This window comes from Tubulanus polymorphus, chromosome 8 (assembly GCF_964204645.1).
Source record: "Tubulanus polymorphus chromosome 8, tnTubPoly1.2, whole genome shotgun sequence".
Classification (NCBI taxonomy): Eukaryota; Metazoa; Nemertea; class Palaeonemertea; order Tubulaniformes; family Tubulanidae; genus Tubulanus; species Tubulanus polymorphus.
This window is the reverse complement of record NC_134032.1, coordinates 11436395-11459570: the sequence shown is the minus strand read 5'-3', so window position 1 is coordinate 11459570 and position 23176 is coordinate 11436395. Positions and strand designations below refer to the sequence as shown.

The following is a 23176-nucleotide window of genomic DNA, read 5'->3' as shown; positions in this document are numbered from 1 at the left end:
TGTTACGATTATCGATCTTTCGGTGATAGCCGTGCACCTATGTGACGTGACCTCATTTGTACGACGTGTAGGCTACGTCTATTTATAGCCACTATTATGAGTATGTATAGTGAGAAAACAAAGGGTCGTCGTGTCTCGAGTGTCTATACTCAATACAGTCATTCGGGAAGCGCGGTGCGCAATGCACAATGTTCTCTTATTTAGGGGTTCGACCTCTACTGCTTGAGATGCTGATTGTTAGTGAAATGTGGATGTGCCGCATTGGAAATGGACATTACTTTCAAAATATGGTGATCGTTCATGGGTTCAAGATCGCTCTAGTGCTCGGAAAACGCTTGTAATTTCAAAAGTTTTCTTAGGGGAGGCCCCCCAAACCCCCTAAAGGCCTGGACACACTGGGAAATTTCGTCGCCCGATTTCGTCGCCCGAAGAAGCGACGAAATCGCCCAGTGTGTCCGGGCAATCGCCTTCGGCGATTTAGTCGGCCGACGAAATGGCCTGAATCCAATATGTTGGATTCTGTCGCCGGCGATTTCGTCGCCGGCGACAGAATCGCCCTGTGTGTCCGGGTACGACGATCAGTCGCCTCGAGCGCCGTATTAACCAGCCAATCACGGCTCTTGATTTATTAAAGGTGGCGCTAGCAGCTGGTCGTTTCAAAATAAGCGGCGCTGTTCGCCGATTTCGTCAGCCGACGAAATCGCCCAGTGTGTCTGGGTCTGTCGGCGATCAAATCGGTCATAAAATCGGCGGCCTGGGCGATTTCGTCGGCCGACGAAATCGCCCAGTGTGTCCGCGGCTTAAGGGTTGCTTCGCGCCTTCGGCGCTCGCAAGGTGGGGCAGATGAATAAATGTTCATTTTCCGGATTTTTCTTCTATGGTGACTTTCCTCCCTGAATTTTTATGCCCCCACAACGCGTTGTGGGAGACGGGCATACTATATTCACTTCGTCGTCAGTCTGTCTGTTTTTAATTTCCGGGCTCTAACTCATGAACGATTTAAGATAACTTGCTGAAATTTTATGGATGGGTTACCCTAGAGACCTTCAGTGACTGCTTACATATCGGGTCCTGTAGATCTAAGGTCAAGGTCACCAGAAGTTATTTTGCTATTTTCATTTTCGGGCTATAACTCATGAATGGTTTAAGATAACTTGGTGAAATTAAATTGATGGATTGTCCTAGAGCAAATAGATAACTGATTAGATGTTGGGTCCTGTAGGTCAAAGGTCAAGGTCAACAGAAGTTGTTTTTGAATTGTCATTTCCGGGCTCTAATTCATTGATTGTTTACGATTACTATGTAAAATAATTAATGAATTAATCATGTGACTATAAGTAGGCCTAACTGATTCAATTTTGAGTAGAGTAGGTCAAAGTTTAATGTCACAGGTCGAAGAAGTGGGTAACTGATATAAGTCCTGATCGAGTTTACAGGCAAGCATTAATGTTAGTGACTATATGATATGCCTTCAATAATCTTAATGGTTGCATATTTCCAGAATTGTCAAACAACGAATGCTCTGTACATTAACTCAGGGAGTATTTCCTTATTCAAACTATTCCTGTTGAGTAACTTAACTCTATTTTTGCTGATCAAATATTCGTTCACTATTCGCCTATTCCTATTGAGTTACTTTACTCTATTTTTGTGGCTTCATATACAATTCAATATACGGATATCCTCAAGGTGTACTTTACTCTCAGGCGTTTCACCTGATGTGGGGGCATCAGTCGTGTTCAGCGACATTCTAGTTAAGCGTCAAATTCCGTTTCAATTTTTGAAAAATATTGGATGAATATTAGACGGTAAATGTTAGATCCTATAACCGAGTCGTACACAAAATGGCAGATTCTCCAACCGATGAAACTAGATATGATGATCAGAAGGATTAGCATCAACATGATTTAGGGTTGGTGGTAGGGTAGGGTTTAGGGTTCATTACTAGGCCTATAAGGTAGCTTAGGCTAAGGCTACGTCATGTAGTTATAAAATCTGTGGTTCCGGAAGCTAGCAACGCTAGCGCTGTGTGAAAACATTACGATTACACTTTAAGTCCAGACAGTCAATGCGCATGCGCGACAAGTCGGTTATTATAGGATCTAACTTCGATTCAAGGCCATTGTTTTAAAGTTGTCACTTGATTTTGATTTTGAATTTGAAATCATTGAAAATTTATCTCAATTTGATCTCGCTGTTCGACTACAACTAAAAATTCGCCTCAAGAGTTTTTCATATATGAAAAAAAAACTTACTAAAATTTACTAAAATCTAATTTACTGAGCATCGAAAAAAATCTTATTTACTAAAATCAGCATGTGATCTGATAAACACAAAAAACAGTTCCGACAACAGTTCCCACATCGGTGCAGAACGATTTCGGCGGTAAGGGTGTTTAACTATGAATTTGTATAGAGATGAACATTGGGAAAACCTGGTGGTAGGCGGGGCGTCGGTATATCGGGGGTTGACTGTAGTTCAAATGGATTCATGATCTCAACCGGAACGCATCAGATTTTTGAAAAGTCGATTGAATGTCAGAAGGTGTTTTAGTTACGTGAGGTTTGTTTTGTAGAATTTTTAGGACGTTCGTTAGACGAACGTCCTTATGTGATCAGTTTGCCGGTTGATGACGCACTTCCGATTTGGTTGACAGACGTTTAAGGTCGTTTTAAAGTCAGTTAGTTAGAGATTTCCTCAAATTCCGCATCAGAAATGGTGTCTTCAAGTTGGGATTGAATTTGGTTGAAAATAGTTGGTTAGTTTTTGCTGTGCCCTCTTGAAAAAATGCTCTTCACGCCGTTTATGTGACATCACACATCACGTGTTGCTTATGACGTAGAGAATATAGTGATCGACAGAAGTGCCATTTTTAAAATCGTTGTATCGTGGATGTTAACTTTAGAGGACCGTACGAAGTCTCTTTAAAGGTGAGTGTCAACATATGGTGACTTAACTTAATTCTTTGTGAGCGCACAGAGGCCCAGTGAGAATCTAGAGACGTTCGCAGCATTGAAAATAACGCAATGGTCCGCTCGACACGCACACACATGCTGTCAGTTTGACCTACGTGACTAAATACAGCTGCCATGAATCAGAAGCAATCCACTTCAAATTTTATGAAGTGAATATCATAATCATTATTTATCCGATATACACCAAAAAACCTTTAAGAGAAAGGTATTTGGCGTCGGATTCTGTACCAAAATCCCGGATTGTTACACTGCATAGTTTTTTTAGTAGGGTTCTTTTAACATTTTGCCTATGAGCCATTTGATTGACACGTGGGGCGGGGCTTGCGATCTGCCGATGACGTCAGATGTAAACAATGATATAACCACGTGCATCGCGCACATGTGTAAACAAACCTGACAACAAATTAGATTTTTTGGCGCCAAAACTTTTTTGATTTTTTCTTTTGTCCGATGATTTTTCAACTGGAGCCAACTGCTATGCCATTAGATTGTACAATCAAGTATTTACGTGTTATAGACTCTCTCTGAAATAATTCTTGTCCAGGGGACATGTATTGAAATATCTATTATCGTTGTTTTTGGTTTTTTTTATTTTTAGGATATAAACAGCCTAGAAGAAACATCATCTGGCAGACACACATTTGACTACAGATCATATCCTGTTATAAAATGTGTTTAATAAATATTTTACTCATAAGTTTTCTTGCCATTAATACTTCCTGACTACTTTTATTTTATGGTTATCTAAGTGCAAGGCAAACATTGGTGGGGTTCCTTTGGCCCTCCGAATATATAGGACCAAAAGGGGTATTTTATGCCATTTGGATTTATTTTTGCTTAGAAAATCTATTCTAATACTTTTTGGCGGGCACATTCAAATTCTGAAGGCTAGGACTAGTCCAACCCCTAAATCCACTTGCATTCAGTCTCAACGTTAAAACCTTCACCGGCCTCCTACTCAATTTTTTGAATAAATGTAAAACTTATGGCAGAATTTATGGTTGATTCCTCGATTTTTGAATCCCAAAGAATAATTTTTGAATTACACAGTAGGATGACACTTGAATAGCTGGTATTCAAATTTTCCTATCAATGTGGGAGATGTCTGGGTCTACATGCGTTTCACAAATGAACGTCCTCTTTTAAAGTTTCTTTCTAGTTTGAAGTTAGGTTTGAGTTTTTAAGAGTAATTTTTTAGATCTGAAACACAGCTGTTTTCTATCCGCAGAGTTTGAGAGTAATTTTAGTTTTTTAGTATTAGATTCAAAATAAGTGGCTGGGAAACTTTTTTTAAAATAATTTTTCTATGGAGATGATTAATTGATAGTACGTTACAAAAGCCAGTATGAGATGTTAGATTTATCAAATAAATAAGAATAGAAATAAAATAATAAATAAACAAGAAATAGATTGAAAACCAAAATTATCTCTGTGTTTGTATTTGACAGTTCATGCAAATGAAAAACCATTTTAACATTCAATTCTCAATCGATTCAGAGGCGGAATTGTGAAGATGAGGCTTAAATTTGATTCTAATGACTCTTTGTAGGTGTCGGATACGTCGTACCGAATGAATTACTGCTGTCTGTTGAACTGAGTCGTCTGCCCGCTGGAACGGTCGATGCTCAAGGTCGATTGAAAATAGCAACAGGATGTAAAGGGGGTAATATTGACCCTGGAAGTACCGGCCAAAAACCGTTTAAATGTCCGACGTGCGAGAAACGTTTCACAGTAAAATCAAGCTGTGACTGGCACATGAAACTTGTTCATAATGTTTGCCTGAATAGCCATGTTTCATCTGAGAAATTCAAGGCTGGCAATAGTAAAAAGTACAAATGTCAGTTTTGCGATAAATGGTTTCGTTTTCCCACATTACGTAAAACACACGAGCGAATTCACACCAGCGAAAAACCGTTTAAATGTTCAATATGCGAGAAACATTTTTCGAGGTCATCAAACCGTAACATTCACATGAAACAGGTTCATACCGATGAACGACCGTTTAAATGCCAGTTTTGCGATAAACGAATGATAACTAGGTCCCATTTGAAACTACACGAGCGAATTCACACCGGCGAAAAACCGTTTAAATGTTCAATATGCGAGAAACATTTTTCGAGGTCATCAAACCGTAACATTCACATGAAACAGGTTCATACCGATGAACGACCGTTTAAATGCCAGTTTTGCGATCAAGGGTTTAATTTTCTCTCAGACATTAAACGACACGAGCGAATTCACACCGGCGAAAAACCGTTTAAATGTTCAATATGCGAGAAACATTTTTCGAGGTCAGCAAGCTGTAACCTTCACATCAAACTGGTTCATACAGAGGAACGACCATTTAAATGCCCGACGTGTGAGAAATGTTTCGTGCTGAAAGCACATTGTAAACAGCACGTGAAACTGGTTCATTCCGATGAACGACCGTTTAAATGCCAGTTTTGCGATAAACGAATGAAATATCACAATGATATGACCCGACACGAGCGAATTCACACCGGCGAAAAACCGTTTAAATGTTCAATATGCGAGAAACATTTTTCGAGGTCAGCAAGCTGTAACCTTCACATGAAACTGGTTCATACAGAGGAACGACCATTTAAATGCCCGACGTGTGAGAAATGTTTCGTGCTGAAAGCACAATGTAAACAGCACGTGAAACTGGTTCATTCCGACGAACGACCGTTTAAATGCCAGTTTTGCGATAAACGAATGATAACTAGGTCCCATTTGAAACTACACGAGCGAATTCACACAGGCGAAAAACCGTTTAAATGTTCAATATGCGAGAAACATTTTTCGAGGTCAGCAAGCTGTAACCTTCACATGAAACTGGTTCATACAGAGGAACGACCATTTAAATGCCCGACGTGTGAGAAATGTTTCGTGCTGAAAGCACATTGTAAACAGCACGTGAAACTGGTTCATTCCGATGAACGACCGTTTAAATGCCAGTTTTGCGATAAACGAATGATAACTAGGTCCCATTTGAAACTACACGAGCGAATTCACACCGGCGAAAAACCGTTTAAATGTTCAATATGCGAGAAACATTTTTCGCAGTCATCAACCTGTAAAAATCACATGAAATTGGTTCATACCAATGAACGACCATTTAAATGCCCGACGTGTGAGAAATGTTTTGCGCTGAAATCACATTGTCAAGCGCACATGAAACGGGTTCATACCGATGAACGACCGTTTAAATGTCAGTTTTGCGATAATGGAATGAAAACTAGTTCCCAATTGAAACAACACGAGCGAATTCACACCGGCGAAAAACGATTTAAATGTTCGATTTGCGAGAAACATTTTAAGCAGACGTCACACCGTGACGTTCACATGAAACAGGTTCATTCCGATGAACGACCGTTTAAATGTCAGTTCTGCGATAAAGGAATGAAAACTAGTTTCTATTTGAAACTACACGAGCACATGCACACCGGTGAAAAACCGTTTAAATGTCCGATGTGCGAGAAATGTTTTACGTGGAAAACAAGCTGTAAAAAGCACATGAAACGGGTTCATACCGATGAACGACCGTTTAAATGTCGGTTTTGCGATAAACGAATGAAAACTAGTTCCTATTTGAAACAACACGAGCGAATTCACACCGGTGAAAAACTGTTTAAATGTCCGATGTGCGAGAAATGTTTTTCGTGGAAAACAAGCTGTAAACAGCACATGAAACGGGTTCATACCGATGAACGACCGTTTAAATGCCCGACTTGTGAGAAATGTTTCGTGCTGAAATCACGTTGTCAAGCGCACATGAAACTGGTTCATTCCGATGAACGACCGTTTAAATGTCGGTTTTGCGATAAACGAATGAAAACTAGTTCCTATTTAAAACAACACGAGCGAATTCACACTGGCGAAAAACCGTTTAAATGTCCGACGTGTGAGAAATGTTTCGCAGTGCAATCACAGTGTAACCTTCACATGAAACGTGTTCATACCGGTGAACGACCGTTTAAATGTCAGTTTTGCGATAAACGAATGAAAACTAATTACCTTTTGAAACAACATGAGCGAATTCACACCGGCGAAAACCGTTTAAATGTCCGATATGCGAGAAACATTTTACGCAGACATCAGGCTGTAAAAAGCACATGAAATATGTACATCACCAATGAAAGACAGTTTAACGTTTAAATGTCCAATAGATTCAATCGGATATATAATGGTTAACAGCACATGAAACGTATTCATAACAACCCAAACACATTCGATCATGTCATCGTCATTAGTTATCATCTAAGTTAAATTTTTGGCGCGTGCTTGGTTATAACATGTTGATACAAACCAGTGAAAAACCAAAAAACTCTTCCGACTGTAATGAAACTGTAATCGATGAGTGCTTGAAACAAATGGATTCATGATCTCGACCGGAACGCATCAGATATTTGAAAACTCGATTGAATGTCTAAAGGAGTTTGAGTTACGTGCAGTTTGTTTTGTAGAATGTTAGGTTGAGGTTAGGTTTAAGTTTAAACAGACTTGAATTATTTATAGGTTGAAAAGATAATTGGGTTAACTTATGAAGTTGATACAATGTATTATATACAGGGTTTAAGAGTACAGTCAGCCCCCCCCCCCCCCGATATACCGCCCACATCGGTGCAGAATGATTTTAGCGGTATAGAGAGTATGGCGGTATATCGGGGGTGTTTTATTATGTTGTATATGTATAAAAATGCATACTAAGAAAACCTGGTGGCAGGCGGGGGTGGCGGTAAATGGGATGACGGTTTATCTGGGGTTCTCTGTAATTTATAGATCTGAAACACTGCAGTTTTTTTCCGCAAAGTTTGAGAATTATTTTAAGTATTTCAGTATTGGATTCAAAATAAGAGGCTGCAAAACATTTAAAAATCTTTTTTTCTGTGAAGATGTGCGCACTGTGCAATAATTGCCTGTCGTTTCATGGAGTTCAGGAGCTGCAATTTGATAATACGTTAAATAAGCGAGTATTAGATGTAAGATTTATGTAATAAATAAGATTGAAAAACCAAAATTATCTCTGTGTTTGTCTTTGACAGTTCATGTAAAATGAAAAACCATTTTAACATTCGAAGCGTTGGGAATATTTCAATCGCATGAAACGCCATCATTCATAACTTAAGGAATGAATTAGTTCCTTCAGTCTTTCATAAGGATGATGTTTGTCTTCTTCTAATCTCTATTTCCCTAAATTTTTTCACCAATTGTTCAATTCTCACTGGATTCAGAGGCGGAATTGTGAAGATGTAGCTTAAATTTGATTCTAATGACTCTGTAGGTGTCAGATACGACGCGCCGTTTGAATTATTACCATCTGTTGAACTGAGTCGTCTGTCCGCTGGATAAGTCGATGCTCAAGGTCGATTGAAAACAGCAATAGGATGTAAAGGGGGTAACATTGGCCCTGGAAGTACTGGCAAAATACGTTTATATGTCCGACGTGTGAGCAACGTTATACAGTAAAATCAAGCTGTGACTGGCACATGAAACAGGTTCATAAAGTTTGCCCGAATAGCCATGTTTCATCTGAGAAGGTCAATGCTGGCCATAGTAAAAATTACAAATGTCAGTTTTGCGATAAATGGTTTAATATTCCCGCATTACGTAAACAACACGAGCGAATTCACACCGGCGAAAAACCGTTTAAATGTCCGATGTGCGAGCAACGTTTTACTCAGAAATCGAACTTAAAACCGCACATGAAAATAACTTAGGTCATTGGTGGTATCATTCAGTAGTCTGAGTAATTTACAGTTATCTCTCGTCGACTGATAGTAAATGTGTGTTTCATAGTTTCACAAGTTTTAATTGGTGTATTTCTGATATTATAAACATGTAGTAATTCCATAATATAGCAGCTCAAGATAATCCTGTTTACGATATTTTCAAGTTTGCATATCCCAGTCTTGTACATTGATTCATCGCGATATTAAAAAACCGGTTTTGTGTCTATAGATTTCTAAATCCAGTTTAGCAACCTTCCAATTTTAACTACCTTCAAGTATCTCCCCAACAAATCGCCACAATGTCGATGGCGGCCATGACAATTCTTTGATGTGTGGCTAAAGAACCAGCAAATTTTGACCTCGAATATTTTCGGTGCACGGGACACCGCTATTGGAGCTTGGTGGAAACGAACCGGCAAAATTGACTATTAAAATGCATTCTGAAATGCTCCATGATGTGTATCATAAGTAAATTTTTCAAAATTTTCCGCGCAGTTATTAATTGCGACGAACCAGAGTGCGCTACTCGCTTCTGCCTATTAGGTACGGTTTGGGGTGGCCGTACCAATAGTTTATACCTTCCGCCGGCCCTGACTTGTTCATACCGATGAACGACAGTTTAAATGTCCGATGTGCGAGATGTTTTAATGTGAAATATAACCGTAAACAGCACATGAAACGCATTCATAACGTCGACCCAAACACGTTTGATTTCTAAATTTGATGTTAGTTAAAACGGATCATCATTGTTATCATCAGATTTGATTTTTCAGTAAAGGTTTTTTTTTACCCTGCATATCATACTCAACACCATCGTCCCTCAGTAGGGATTCGAACCTGATGGCATCGCTGAACTCAGCCACGGCGCGAAGCCCTGCCAGACTAGACACTAGCTAGACCGGGTGCGCAAGTACATGCGGCACTAATCCAGATTGCCTGTTGTATAGTCGCGCTGATTATTATTATGATTGCAAAATTTCACGGATAACGGAGAAAGCCTGGCGAATATAAAACGGGATTTCTGATTGGCTAATAATGACATTATATCGTAGGTGATGTCATTAGCTGCGCATTTAGGCTTGTGTTCAGCTTCTTTTGGAATCAGTTTGGACAAACATCGTCTTTGAAAATGAAAGAATTTCATTGAAAATGATTCATGAAAAGTGATAAAATCTGAATCCTCAGAATATCGCTATCCATGTTGCAGGTTCTCTATTCAAGTTGCCATTAGTCAGCTGTCCAACGGGACGATTACTGCTCAAGGTCGATTTAATGTAGCAACCCGATATGAAAGAGTTAACGTGCAACAGGGTAGCACTAGTGGTGCCATCTGTGCGTGAAAAGTTTTCATAATTCCGACCAGAACAGATATTCCAGCATTAATTTGAATTAAAAAAACGATTATGAATTTTAGTTCAGTTCTTTCAGTAATGTGGAGTTGGGAATTTTGTACGACTGTATAGGTTTATACCAAATTTAGGTGATTCTTGATGTTTCAATTCTGTTGTAGATTCTGTAATAACCGGTATGAAGCCGCGTTAGCCTTTTATCTTCATGAAGAATTTTCTAAGGCTAGGGGTGGAGGACGGGCACTCGAGTAAAATGCCTTTATCGCAGTAATACTTGTATACTTATCAACAAAATTGGTATCTAATATAGATGCGCTTTTTCAGCAAGCCTCCACTAAGATGATTAGAGCATGATGGACGTAAAAATTTGTTCCGACCTCAATGATATCTGAGTTGAATGTTATTAACACTGTATCTCATATAAAGTGTCACCAATTTGGCAAAAATATTTCAACGAACTGAACTGATCCGAGTTAATTTGATCCGAATTGAGCGGAGCCCAGTAGTGTAGGGTCATTCATATAGAACAGAATCATTATCAAATTCGGGTTTTATTGGTCTTAAAACAGGTACCGTCCCTGTTTCTTTTTCTTTATTGGTAGAATGGGTTTGAATCGTTTAGATTTGGTTTCCCGTACAAGCGCACTGAACCTGCCGGGAGGAAAGCAAGGAGTGTAATGTTTTGAAATCGGAAATGGTCGAAGTAGAGATATAGTTGTGTGATCATCGGCGGTCGGAATTACAGAATGATTTCGTTGAAATCGAAGTACAAAAAAATTGGAAGTTTCGCTTCCCCAGTTCACGTAAACAAAGACAAAAAATGCAAAAACATCAATCAAATCACAAAAACTGAACGGCTTCAACTGATTGAAAGACAGTACAGATTTTAATTACATATGTTGACAGTTTTGAGTCTCGCTAATTATAACCTGTTTGATACGTGCGTTCATATCTATTCATGCATCATGTAAATGTCCGACGTGCGAGAAATGTTTTAATCGGATATCAGATTCATTGCATGAGAAACGTTTTCATGCCGAAGAACGACCGTTTAAATGTCAGTTTTGTGAAAAACGGATGAAAACTCACGACCATTTGAAGCAAAACTGTTTAAATGTGCGATATGCGAGAAACACTTCACTCAGAAAGGAAATTGCAAAAAAAACATGAAACATTCATGATTTTCAGCCAAACACGTTTGATTTCTAAATTTGATGTACCTCTTGCAGTCTAGCAGTCCAGTCCAAGCGCTTTCTAAGTATATTACTTCATGCCTTGCCAAACACTTATTACTTACTCACTAATCTACTCAATTAACCTGTTCTCCTCTGTATATATACAGAGGATATACAGGTTCTCATCTGTATATATATACAGAAAAACGCCGAGAAAAACAGGGCTACACCCCTGTGTTTAGTTCGTCGGTGATCTCTAGGGTGAGATCAAAACGTCGTGTAATTAATATATTAGATTATTTGAATAAATAAATTCTCGATTTTAAAATTGCTTTAATTTGTACATAGTGGGTTTTCATCTTATTGATCTGTTCACCACGTTTGAGTGTGGTTATCGTACCATAAATATCGAAATTGAAATTGAAATAAAGGGCATTTGAGTTGAATTGACTATGCTCTACCGTACGTTGGCGCCATCTGCAGACTGGTGCCGTACAGAACTGAGAAAGGGTGGAAAAACGAATTGGACTGTCTCGGTTCAACGCCGTTTTCACGCTTAATTAAGCTTGTGAGTTGATGACTATAACTCGTAACCGGTAAGTCGGTATTATTGACGATGCAGAGTGAGATTTCCCTGATATTCTCCTTTAAGGAGAATTAACGATACGATATTTTGCCAATTTCATTTCGGCATTAATTCAATTCAATTGACAATTAATCTTATTTAGGCCTAGTCCGAGCGACTGCAGTTGAAGTGTTCATGGACTGGTAAGGCCATATAAAACACAGGGGTTCGTATCAGAGTTGTAGGTAATCGTAAAAACGATAATCTGTTAATCCAATGCCTATAAAATAACAAGAGGGCTTACGACGTTCACACACTACTCAACTTCAGTCGCTTACTACCTCGTTATTTCTCATTCAATTTCGATAATCCATCCAGGCATGATAGATTATGAAAGCTTCTTATAGCTTCCTGCTTCTAACCAAACTAATCCCGTTAACTTCCAATGAATAGTTCGTGAATGTGAAATTAGGGCCCAAAATCGCCTGGGTCGAAAATGCTATAACGCCAGTTTTTGCCGATTTCGAAATTTAAAACGTTTTCGAGTTCGACACGAAATCCTTCACCGATTTTGATGATCGAGGGTTTCAAACGCACAAAACATTCTCTATTTTCGAAATATTTAGGATGCGCAATAGAATTTTTTAAAGCATGAATATCAGTTCGATGATAACTTGAAATTTGAGAATCGTGGAGAATATTGGGAGTTGGATCAAGTTATTCCGTTATCATCAATAAAAGAAGAAACTGAAATAAAAACAATATGTAATTAGAAAAATATTCAAACATTATCAGAATTACAAAATAGACATAAAGGAAATAAACTAGATATGAAATTGTATGATAAACAGTTAGCAAAAGCTGAAAAATTCACAAAGTTATCGAATAGAATAACAGCAACAGCAGCCTGATAATTTCTCTGTGATATTGCCTGTACATGAAAACATCTGACTCACGCTTACACGTAATTATCGAGTTATTGTTAGAATGATTAAGGATCGAACCATATGTTACCATCATGACAATGGACGATGGTGTTGAGTGAATAACTGGAAGTTTCATATACACGCGTGCATGCACAGGATTTAGTCAACACTCGCATTTCGTGATATAATTCAGCTTTTTCAGTTTGAGAGGTAAATTTATGTTAGAAACATCTTTGTAGCGATTTCATACAAGGCGTCCTGAAATTTGGTAGCTATTATACTGAGGCTTCAACAGCATATGTATGTGTGTGCATATATATGTATATGTATATTGTATATTGTATATTGCACTAGATATTTATAAAGGATCTGATACATTATATATTACAGTGTTTTCAATAAGAAATTAACAAGCCAGGTCCCTTTGAAAAACAGGAGGGTCCCATAATATGTCACTGTCCCTGAAACGAAAGCTGGTTTGAAAAAACAGGCGGGTCCTTTACAAATGACAGACAGGTCTGGGACCTGGGACCTGGCTCTTATTGAAAACACTGTATTATAGATGATTGTGCAAATTTACATGATTCGAAAATTAGAGAATCAGAATTATGTTATCTAGCTATGTTGTCGGGTAGACATTTTGGAATAACAATATGGGTTTTTAGTGTTATTTTATAACGAAGATAAAAAATCTATGCAAAAATCTCTGGAAGAAAATCAAACTATACCTACTGAATTCATGATGAATATATGAATAAATTAAAAGATAATAAAGGTTCCAAATTATTTCTGAGACTTCAATTTCCATATGAATATGAATTTATGAAACAATATCAATAAAAGATATTTCAAATAATACCCTCCTGTGTCTTTATGTCTTTAGTACTTCTAGTAAAATAAAGAATATATCTTTATATTTATTAGTACTTGAAATTATTACCGTATCATAGATTATGCGTCAAATAAAACGTTTTTGATACATCATTGATCATGGTTTAAATAAGTAATGTACAGGGATAGATAGGTGGACGACTGAGTCAACTATTAAGATCGGCAAAGAATGGAGGGTCAAGGTATCAATTTTTTGCCTTAGGTCATGGCTTTGAATCTTGAAAATCCTGTATGGAACTTAGAATACTTTCTCATCTCCCGATACAGCTAGATTTGATTTCAGCTTCAGCAACAAAAATATAAATATAACATCCGAGATGCTTTTGATTTAACAAAACCTTATGATTTATTAGGAGGCTTATAATTTATTTTGATTATATGTATTTCATTTCAAAATCTATTAGGCCTACTTAAAATGTGTTACGTATTTACCTCCTCTTCCTTGTATAAACAACTGTTTGTCACTTAAAAACTAATTACCTTTTACTTTTATAACATGCATTTCCTTCTCGTCAAGTAAAAGCTGATAGAACGCCTTACTAAAACCAATGTATGGTCTATTATGAGGGATATGATTAACTCCTTCAATTCACCAACTTCTGCGCTGAATCTAACAGTGCCCATGGGCACCTTGTGATTTCTCGACCTTTGATTTAGATACGTTTATATTTTATATATAAAATATTTAAAAAACACCAGGCGCCCGTTAAACTCGGGGCGGGTGCTGATCCAGATACTAGCACCACACTGTAGAAAGGTGACCTTAACTGCAGTAAGACCACCGAACTCAAAAATGTTTTCTATTTTCCGTTGAAGTTTAGTATAAGAACTGACGTTAAAATGTTGCTGTTGGAAGGTGTCGAGGTGCACGTACGCGAGGATGCATTTAAAAGTTGTCTGCGTCGACACATGGATTGCTTAGATGAATTAGTTATTGATGCTGATGATAATACCTGGTTTAGATGGATGTCTCGACGCCAAACTAAAGGTTTCTTTTTAAAATCTCAACCCTCAAATTCAGCGATTGAATTGATTAAATCTTATATTAACTAATCAAACTCACTAAGCCGGTTTCGGAATAGTAAAGGGTTAAAATTTTCTAAATATTGGTTTATTCTCTGTAAATATATACTTTTTGTATTCAGGTCAGACGGGAGGACAAATGAATCAAATGTCCGGAGATGGAGATGTTATGTACATCGGCACGAATCAATCAAAAACCGGACAAAAAAGACGATTTGAAGTTCAAAGAACTAGAACCGTCCCTCAGAATGTTTTAAAAGCTGTGCAAAGTAGCAGAACAGGTGCAGCTGTACAGGGGACGTTACCGCAGCAACGAGTTCAATCACAAACAATGACGGCTGTCGGGCAGCAACCAATCGGTCTGTTACCAACTCAACAGAGAATGACGCTCAATCGAGGAGGTCGCGGAAGAGGAAGAGGACGAGGTTTACCTCCTCGTCATGTTTTAATGGCTATCGACATTCCTCCTATGAATATGGGAAACCAATCTGGAGTCCGTCATATATCACCGGCTGGTAGTGATCGTAATCTTAATCAGTTTCAACAACAGAAAACGCCAACCCAGCCTATTAAACAAATAACACCTGTTAAACCAGCTCCACCTGGTGGTGAGTCAACGATAATATCGTTACAATCAGGAATCGGCTTGAAACCATTGGTAACTAATGTTGCATCGCAGCAACAATTGAATGAATCTGAGAATGTTGTGTCGTCCATAGCAACAGCTCCGGTCAGCTCAGCATCGGTGGAAACCGTCAATTTCACAGTTCTAGATTCAAATGGTTGTGAAATTTTATCGAGCGCTGAAATCGAATCAACTTTAGAAAGTATTAAAAATGCTGCTGAGGAATCGGATGATTCTACGATTCCTGACAATTCAAAGGACAACGTGTCGTCAGCAAATGAAAATGAAATTTACGTGGAACTGCCGAGTGAAAGTGGATTACGGACACCCCTGCCCCTGGCAGTCTCCAGCTGCGATAACACCTTAGAACGATTAGAATCGATCGTAAATTCCGCTCCGACGTCCGAACAATTAGAAATATCTAGCAGCGCCACTGTTGGCGAAAACATCGAACTAAAATACAATGAACAATTAAACGTTGATGCGACATCGACAAATGAAACTTACGTGGAACAGCCGAGTGAAAGTGGATTATCCACACCCCCGCCCCCGGCGGTCTCCAGCTGCAATAACGGGTTAGAACAATTAGAATCGATCGTAAATTCAGCTCCGTCGTTTGAACAATTTGAACTTTTAAGTGGCGTCGTCAATCCCGAAAAAGTGGAACTAAAATACAGTGAACAATTAACTGATACGAATACTGCTGATATCAATACGCTTCCGTTCCAACAATCGCATCATCACCAAGGTTATGGAGAAGGTGTTAAAAATAAACTTACGAAAATAGAACCGGTTGAAATATCGTCAGGAAGCGACGATGATGAAGATTATTCAACTCAACCAATTGTACAACAACAACAACAACATGATCGACAACCGGGAACAAGTGGAGATTTTGATCAGTCAGGTAGGCGTTAACACTGATTTCATCTGTTCATTTGACGAGTCTTAAAAACTACATTTTGCGCATTCAAAATGCTGGTTTGAACAGCCATTTTGTTTATTCAATTATCGATTTATTTAGGCTCCAGTTTTAAAAACCTCATTTTGCGCATTCGTAAAACTAAGTCTCGCATTTATTGCCATCCGTTCAGTTTTCCCTTGTTAATTGAATAAAGAATTTCTGGGGTTTTTGAAAGCTGAAAAATAAATTTGCCCCCACAACACGTTGTGGGAGAGGGGCATACTATATTCATTTCGTCATCAGTCCGTCTAATTTCAGGGCTCTAACTCATGAACGATTTAAGATAACTTGCTGAAATTTTATGGATGGGTTACCCTAGAGACCTTCAGTGACTGCTTACATATCGGGTCCTGTAGGTCTAAGGTCAAGGTCACCAGAAGTTATTTTGCTATTTTCATTTTCGGGCTATAACTCATAAATGGTTTAAGATAACTTGGTGAAATTAAATTGATGGATTGTCCTAGAGCAAATAGATAACTGATTAGATGTTGGGTCCTGTAGGTCAAAGGTCAAGGTCAACAGAAGTTGTTTTTAGCCCACTTGGGACCTTAGTCCCAGCGGGCTATTGCGTTCACTTTTCGTCCGTCGTTCGTCCGTCCGTAGACGGAATCCAGTTATTTTGGGAAGTTTTGAAGACGCTTCAAGGTAATGTCTTGATATTTGGGTTACACATGTATCTACCCTAGACATATCTTCAGCCCAAAAACTGGCCCTATCAGAATCAAGATGGCCGACTGGCAGCCATTGTTGTTCGCCAAAATCAGCACTTTTTACACATTTTTGAACTTATTGAGGGAAATTTGACGCTTTGATCAATTACCTTGATCTTTCGGATATATATGAATCCCCCCAGGGCCCATCAGCATAACAAAAATTGGGTCGATCGGACTTAAGATGGCCGTCCTATGACCTTTTTAGTGCCCAAAAATGTTAATTTTGGCCCGAATTACGAGTCCTGTAGCTTCCTACTGGTTTACCATTTCTCATTGCAATTTGTGATGGGTACTCTTTGGAAAGGGATGTTTTATACCTGAGACAGGTATTTTTCATCAGCCAATTATGACGCAATTGGCGGCCATCTTGGTGTCACCAGTACTCATTCGTAAGTGGGAAAAAGTTTTTCCACATTATATTGATACCTAAGCATATTTTGCTACCACAATTAATAAGAAAGTTGTAGCTCATAACGTGTTCTATGATTGTGGTGAGTTTCAAGGTAATTGGATTTCGTATATGGCCATCAGGGGGCGTTGAATAATACAATATCTCAGCATTTCTTTATTATATTCGTACCTATGCATATTTTGTAACCACAATCAATTGGAAAGTTGTAGCTCATGGCATCATGTATGATTGTTTCGAGTTTTAAGGACATAAGTTTTTCTTTATGGTCACCAGGGGGCGTTGAATAGTAGAATAACTTAGTATTTCCTTATTATATTGGTACCTAGGCATATTTTGTTACCATGATCAATTGCAAAGTTGTAGTTCATGACATGTTCTATGATTGTGGTGAGTTTTGAGGTCATTGGGTTTTGAATATGGTCACCAGGGGGCGTTGAATAGTAGAATGACTTAGTATTTCCATATCAAATTGGTAACGAGGCATATTTTGTTATCACAATCAATTACAAAATCGTAGCTGCTGACATGTTCTATGATTGTGACGAGTTTCAAGGTCATTGGTTTTTGTAAATGGTCACCAGGGGACGTTGAATGTTGAAATTGTTAGATTTTTGAGCATTTGAAACCACTTCCCAAGTGGGCATGGTGTCCCTGGACCCCTAGATACACATTTTTTAACTTTTTGAGGGAAATTTTGAAGAAGCTTTGATCAATTACCTTTATCTTTCGGATATATGTGAATTCCCCCAGGGCCCATCAGCATAACAAAAATTGGGTCGATCGGACTCAAGATGGCCGTCCTTTGACCTTTTTTAGTCCCCAAAAATGTAAATTTTGGCCCAAATTCTGAGTCCTGTAGCTTCTTACTGGTTTATCATTTCTCATTGCAATTTGTGATGGGTATTCTTTGGATAGGGATGTTTTATACCTGAGACAGGTATTTTTCATCAGCCAATTATGACGCAATTGGCGGCCATCTTGGTGTCAGCAGTACTTATTCGTAAGTGGGAAAAAGTTTTTCCACATTATATTGATACCTAAGCGTATTTTGTTACCACAATCATTTAGAAAGTTGTAGCTCATAACGTGTTCTATGATTGTGGTGAGTTTCAAGGTCATTGGTTTTTGTATATGGCCACCAGGGGGCGTTGAATAATGCAATATCTTAGTATTTCTATATTATATTCGTATCAATGCATATTTTGTAACCACAGTCAATTGCAAAGTTGTAGCTCATGACGTCATCTATGATTATGGCAAGTTTTAAGGCCATTAGTTTTTCTATATGGTCACCAGGGGGTGTTGAATAGTAGAATAACTTAGTATTCACTTATTATATTGGTACCTAGGCATATTTTGCTACCATGATCAATTACAAAGTTATAGTTCATGCTCTATGATTGTGGTGAGTTTCAAGGTCATTGGGTTTTGAATATGGTCACCAGGGGGCGTTGAATAGTAGAATAACTTAGTATTTCAATATTAAAGTGGTAACGAGGCATATTTTGTTATCACAATCAATTACAAAATCGTAGCTGCTGACATGTTCTATGATTGTGGTGAGTTTCAAGGGCATTGGATTCTGTATATGGTCACCAGGGGGCGTTGAATATTGAAATTGTTAGATTGTTGAGCATTTGGAACCACTTCCCAAATGGGCATGGTGTCCCTGGACCCCTAGTTGAATTTTCATTTCCGGGCTCTAATTCATTGAATGTTTACGATTACTATGTAAAATAATTAATGAATTAATCATGTGACTATAAGTAGGCCTAACTGATTCAATTTGAGTAGTGTAGGTCAAAGTTCAATGTCACAGGTCGAAGAAGTGGGTAACTGATATAAGTCCTGATCAAGTTTACAGGCAAGCATTAATGTTAGTGACTATATGATATGCCTTCAATAATTTTAATGGTTGCATATTTCCAGAATTGTCAAACAACGAATGCTCTGTACATTAACTCAGGGAGTATTTCCTTATTCAAACTATTCCTGTTGAGTTACTTAACTCTATTTTTGCTGATCAGTTATTCGTTCACTATTCGCCTATTCCTATTGAGTTACTTTACTCTATTTTGCGGCTTCATATACAATTCAATATACGGATATCCTCAAGGTGTACTTTACTCTCAGGCGTTTCATCTGATGTGGGGGCATCAGTCGTCTTCAGCGACATTCTAGTTAAATTCCGTTTCAATTTTTGAAAAATATTGGATGAATATTAGACGGTAAATGTTAGATCCTATAACCGAGTCGTACACAAAATGGCAGATATTCCAACCGATGAAACTAGATATGATGATCAGAAGGATTATCATCAACATGATTTAGGGTTGGCGGTAGGGTAGGGTTTAGGGTTCATTTCTATAAGGTAGCTTAGGCTAAGGCTACGTCATGTAGTTATAAAATCTGTGGTTCCGGAAGCTAGCAACGCTAGCGCTGTGTGAAAACATTACGATTACACTTTAAGTCCAGACAGTCAATGCGCATGCGCGACAAGTCGGTTATTATAGGATCTAACTTCGATTCAAGGCCATTGTTTTAAAGTTGTCACTTGATTTTGATTTTGAATTTGAAATCATTGAAAATTTATTTCAATTTGATCTCGCTGTTCGACTACAACTAAAAATTCGCCTCAAGAGTTTTTCATGTATGAAAAAAAAAACTTACTAAAATTTACTAAAATCTAATTTACTGAGCATTGAAAAAAATCTAATTTACTAAAATCAGCATGTGATCTGATAAACGCGTGCTGATACAAACCAGTGAAAAACCAAAACAGTTCCGACTGTAAGGAAACTGTAACAGAAGAATGCTTGAAGCTACAGTCGACCCCCGACATACCGCCCAAATCGGTGCAGAACGATTTCGGCGGTAAGGGTGTTTTACTATGAATTTGTATAGAGATGAACATTGGGAAAACCTGGCGGTAGGCGGGGTGTCGGTATATCGGGGGTTGACTGTAGTTCAAATGGATTCATGATCTCGACCGGAACGCATCAGATTTTTGAAAAGTCGATTGAATGTCAGAAGGTGTTTTAGTTACGTGAGGTTTGTTTTGTAGAATTTTTTGAAGTTAGGATTGAGTTTTTAAGAGTAATTTTTTAGATCTGAAACACAGCTGTTTTCTATCCGCAAAGTTTGAGAGTAATTTTAGTATTTTAGTATTAGATTCAAAATAAGTGGCTGGGAAACTTTTTTTAAATCATTTTTCTATGGAGATGATTAATTGATAGTACGTTACAAAAGCCAGTATGAGATGTTAGATTTATCAAATAAATAAGAATAGAAATAAAATAATAAATAAACAAGAAATAGATTGAAAACCAAAATTATCTCTGTGTTTGTCTTTGACAGTTCATGCAAATGAAAAACCATTTTAACATTCAATTCTCAATCGATTCAGAGGCGGAATTGTGAAGATGAGGCTTAAATTTGATTCTAATGACTCTTTGTAGGTGTCGGATACGTCGTACCGAATGAATTACTGCCGTCTGTTGAACTGAGTCGTCTGCCCGCTGGAACGGTCGATGCTCAAGGTCGATTGAAAATAGCAACAGGATGTAAAGGGGGTAACATTGACCCTGGAAGTACCAGCCAAAAACCGTTTAAATGTCCGACGTGCGAGAAACGTTTCACAGTAAAATCAAGCTGTGACTGGCACTTGAAACTTGTTCATAACGTTTGCCTGAATAGCCATGTTTCATCTGAGAAATTCAAGGCTGGCGATAGTAAAAAGTACAAATGTCAGTTTTGCGATAAATGGTTTCGTTTTCCCGCATCACGTAAAACACACGAGCGAATTCACACCGGCGAAAAACCGTTTAAATGTTCAATATGCGAGAAACATTTTTCGCAGTCATCAAACCGTAACATTCACATGAAACAGGTTCATACCGTTAAACGACCGTTTAAACGACCGTTTAAATGCCATTTTTGCGATAAATGGTTTCGTTTTCCCACATCACGTAAAACACACGAGCGAATTCACACCGGCAAAAAACCGTTTAAATGTTCAATATGCGAGAAACATTTTTCGCAGTCATCAAGCTGTAACCTTCACATGAAATTGGTTCATACCGATGAACGACCATTTAAATGTCAGTTTTGCGATAAACGAATGAAAACTCGTTTAGATTTGAAACGACACGAGCGAATTCACACCGGCGAAAAACCGTTTAAATGTTCAATATGCGAGAAACATTTTTCGCAGGCATCACACTGTAACCTTCACATGAAATTAGTTCATACCAATGAACGACCGTTTAAATGCCCGACGTGTGAGAAATGTTTCGCAGTGCAATCAGAGTGTAAACGGCACATGAAACTGGTTCATTCTGATGAACGACCGTTTAAATGTCAGTTTTGCGATAAACGAATGAAAACTCTCTTTACTTTGCAGCAGCACGAGCGAATTCACACCGGCGAAAAACCGTTTAAATGTCCGACGTGTGAGAAATGTTTCGCAGTGCAATCACAGTGTAACCTTCACATGAAACGTGTTCATACCGGTGAACGACCATTTAAATGTCAGTTTTGCGATAAACGAATGAAAACTAGTTCCTATTTGAAACAACACGAGCGAATTCACACCGGCGAAAAACCGTTTAAATGTCCGATATGCGAGAAACATTTTTCGCAGGCAACAAACTGTAAAAAGCACATGAAATATGTACATCACCAATGAAAGACAGTTTAAATGTCCGATCAATTCAATCGGATATATAATGGTTAACAGCACATGAAACGTATTCATAACAACCCAAACACATTCGATCATGTCATCGTCATTAGTTATCATCAAAGTTAAATTTTTGGCGCGTGCTTGGTTATAACATGTTGGTACAAACCAGTGAAAAACCAAAAAACTCTTCCGACTGTAATGAAACTGTAATCGATGAGTGCTTGAAACAAATGGATTCATGATCTCGACCGGAACGCATCAGATATTTGAAAACTCGATTGAATGTCAAAAGGAGTTTGAGTTACGTGCAGTTTGTTTTGTAGAATGTTAGGTTGAGGTTAGGTTTAAGTTTAAACAGACTTGAATTATTTATAGGTTGAAAAGATAATTGGGTTAACTTATGAAGTTGATAAAATGTATTATATACAGGGTTTAAGAGTACAGTCAGCCCCCCCCCCCCCCGATATACCGCCCACATCGGTGCAGAATGATTTTAGCGGTATAGAGAGTATGGCGGTATATCGGGGGTGTTTTATTATGTTGTATATGTATAAAAATGCATATTAAGAAAACCTGGCGGCAGGCGGGGGTGGCGGTAAATGGGATGACGGTTTATCTGGGGTTCACTGTAATTTATAGATCTGAAACACCGCAGTTTTTTTCCGCAAAGTTTGAGAATTATTTTTAGTATTTCAGTATTGGATTCAAAATAAGAGGCTGCAAAACATTTAAAAATCTTTTTTTTGGTGAAGATGTGCGCACTGTGCAATAATTGCCTGTCGTTTCATGGAGTTCAGGAGCTGCAATTTGATAATACGTTAAATAAGCGAGTATTAGATGTAAGATTTATGTAATAAATAAGATTGAAAAACCAAAATTATCTCTGTGTTTGTCTTTGACAGTTCATGTAAAATGAAAAACCATTTTAACATTCGAAGCGTTGGGAATATTTCAATCGCATGAAACGCCATCATTCATAACTTAAGGAATGAATTAGTTCCTTCAGTCTTTCATAAGGATGATGTTTGTCTTCTTCTAATCTCTATTTCCCTAAATTTTTTCACCAATTATTCAATTCTCACTGGATTCAGAGGCGGAATTGTGAAGATGTAGCTTAAATTGATTCTAATGACTCTGTAGGT

General features: G+C 38.1%; 1 protein-coding gene across 3 annotated transcripts in view; it reads left to right on the top strand.

Annotated features, from left to right (window-relative positions):
* The window catches only part of LOC141909516 (uncharacterized), a 29216-nt gene extending 6305 nt beyond the window's left edge, over nt 1-22911 (top strand). For 2 of the 3 annotated variants that reach the window (XM_074799947.1, XM_074799945.1), the window contains exons 4-5: nt 14759-16168; nt 20809-22911. In XM_074799947.1, the coding sequence (XP_074656048.1) occupies nt 14759-16168; nt 20809-22037 (2639 nt within the window). In that variant the 3' untranslated portion in view covers nt 22038-22911. Of the gene's footprint in view, nt 1-4524; nt 7996-14758; nt 16169-20808 lie in introns of those variants that run through there. The other variant, XM_074799948.1, reaches the window with a different exon arrangement.
* The last annotated feature ends 265 nt before the right edge of the window (nt 22912-23176 follow it).